Source organism: Oncorhynchus mykiss, chromosome 25 (genome assembly GCF_013265735.2).
Source record: "Oncorhynchus mykiss isolate Arlee chromosome 25, USDA_OmykA_1.1, whole genome shotgun sequence".
Taxonomy (NCBI): domain Eukaryota; kingdom Metazoa; phylum Chordata; class Actinopteri; order Salmoniformes; family Salmonidae; genus Oncorhynchus; species Oncorhynchus mykiss.
This window is the reverse complement of record NC_048589.1, coordinates 40643139-40645638: the sequence shown is the minus strand read 5'-3', so window position 1 is coordinate 40645638 and position 2500 is coordinate 40643139. Positions and strand designations below refer to the sequence as shown.

Genomic DNA, 2500 nt, shown 5'->3' with positions numbered 1-2500 from the left:
ACATGTGTCTCATATCATTTTAAAGGTAATCTTGTTGTTAATCCCGCCAAAGTGTCCGATTTCAAATAGGCTTTTCAGCGAAAGCACTACAAACGATTATGTTCGGTCTCCACCAAACCACAATAAGCACAGCCATTTTCCAGCGAAATATAGCATTCACAAAAAGCAGAAATAAAGATAAAATTAACCACTAACCTTGAATTGTCTTCATCAGATGACACTCATAGGACTTCATGTTACACAATACATGCATGTTTTGTTTGATCAAGTTTATATTTATCTAAAAAAATCTGAGTTTACATTGGTGTATTAGATTCACTAGTTCCAAAAACATCAAGTGATTTTACATAGCCACATCGTTTCAACAGAAATACTCGTCATAAATGTAGATGATAATACAAGTTATACACATGGAATTATAGATATACCTCTCCTTAATGCAACCGCTGTGTCAGATTTCAAAAAAAGTTTATGGAAAAAGCAACCCATGGCAATAATCTGAGACGGAGCTCAGAACAGAAGCCAAATTAGCCGCCATGTTGTAGTCAACAGAAACCAGAAAATACAATATAAATGTTTCCTAACCTTTGATGAACTTCATCAGAATGCAGTCCTAGGAATCCCAGGTCCACAATAAATGCTTGATTTGTTCGAAAATGTCCGTTATTTATGTTCAATTAGCTACTTTGGTTAGCGCGTTTGGTAAACAATTCCAAAGCCAGAAAGCGCGTCCACTATAACGTGACGAAATGTCAAAAAGTTCCGTAACAGTCAGTAGAAACATGTCAAACGATGTACTGAATCAATCTTTAGAATGTTGTTTACATATATCTTGAATAACATTCCAACCGGAGAATTAGAATGACTTCAGATGACCGGTGGAAGGCTGGTCCTTCCCCTGTGAACGTGCATGGTGAAAGCATGGTCAACTCATTGCAGTGGTGACTATTTCCTGTCTCATTCGACCCTTCACATGAGAGTCATCAGACAAAGTTCTATTGACTGCTGACATCTAGTGGAAGGCGTAGGAAGTGAAAACTCATCCATATCTCGCTGTAATTTCAATGAGAGCTTGGTTGAAAATCTGCCACCCCAAAAGGAAGTGGAATTCCTCAGGTTTTTGCCTGCTATATGAGTTATGTTATACTCACAGACATAATTCAAACAGTTTTAGAAAGTGTTTTCTATCCAATACTACTAATAATATGCAAATATTAGCAACTATGACTGAGGAGCTGGCCGTTTACAATGGACACCTTTTCATCCAAACTACTCAATACTGCCCCCTGCAGCCATACAAAGTTAATGTTCTTCCTGCCTGTCTTGTCTGTCTCTCCAGGATCATGAGTTCCTGAGCCAGTCAGGGGAGGGTCGGAGCAGAAGATTCCCAAGTCAGAGCACCTTACTGGGGGAGGACTGGAGCTACGAGCCCCTCTTACCCTCCAGCCGCTCCTCCCCCCTTCATCCTTTCACCTCCATTTCCTCCTCTTGTCAGACCGACTACAGCTGCTCCGAGTCCCACGGCCACGACTACGCTACCGGCAGCAACCGCAGTCCACACGGTAACCGGGACCACCGCGGTCTCCATGGAAACAGCCGTAACCTGTCAGGCAGTATCTCTCTGCGGAAGTCAAAGAGGCCTCCCGCTCCCCCCACGCGCTCCACCTCACTACGGTTTAAAGCTGGCCGGGGGGAAACGCTGCGCTACAACTACAACAACCACACTGCTGGACCTGGAGAGGTGGTCACGAAGGGGAGTCTGACCTCCAGCCCTGCTCCCCTCTCCCCTCCACTCTCTCCAGGGGTGTTCGAGGACCCATGGGTCCCCCGCTGTAGCAGTGTGGACAGGGGGGGCAGGGCAGGTGCTGAAACAGACAGTCAGATCAACCATGTCCCTCCCTTCCACAGCTTCCACCAACAGCCTGGTCAGGATCAAAACTACCCTTCTAGCCCAAGCCACCAGCAGCCTCACCCATCTGTCCCCCGCTCAGCCAGTGCTGGAGGGGTGAGCCTGCTGGTGGGACCTAAAATGGCTGCCTCTTCTCCTAAAATGTCTGCCACGGCAGGGAGACCTCAGCGGCTGGCCTCTTCCACCTCCAGCGGATACTCCAGCGAGTGCAACACCCCAACCCTCTCCTGACCCCTCACATCCCCTTCACCCCTCATCCCCTCCTCCTCCCTCAACCTCACCTCCTCTTCCTCCCTTCCCAGGACACGTTCTAGCCCAGGGGGAGGAGGGCCAAGACCCCCCATCCCAGAGAGAAAGTCCTCTCTCCTCTCCTCCCCCTTCTCCTCCTTTTCCTCTACCTCCTCCCTCTCTTCCTACACCTCCTCCGACTCCAGATATCCCTCTCTCCCCCCTCCTCCTCCCCTGCCCGGCTCCAGCATTCTTCCCTGTCTACCTCCACCCTACCCATCCCTCCCTCAAGGACAATCACTCCCCTCTCCTCTCCCTGATCTGTGCATCTCTCACCATCTTCCCTCTCCCCCTTCTCTACCT

At 48.5% G+C, this 2500-nt stretch overlaps 1 protein-coding gene across 1 annotated transcript in view; it reads left to right on the top strand.

Moving 5' to 3' along the window:
* Positions 1-2500, top strand: part of LOC110504261 (NHS-like protein 1) — a 41953-nt gene that overhangs the window by 27867 nt on the left and 11586 nt on the right. The window contains 1 exon segment of the mRNA XM_036962741.1: positions 1340-2493. Within this exon segment, the coding sequence (XP_036818636.1) occupies positions 1340-2493 (1154 nt within the window).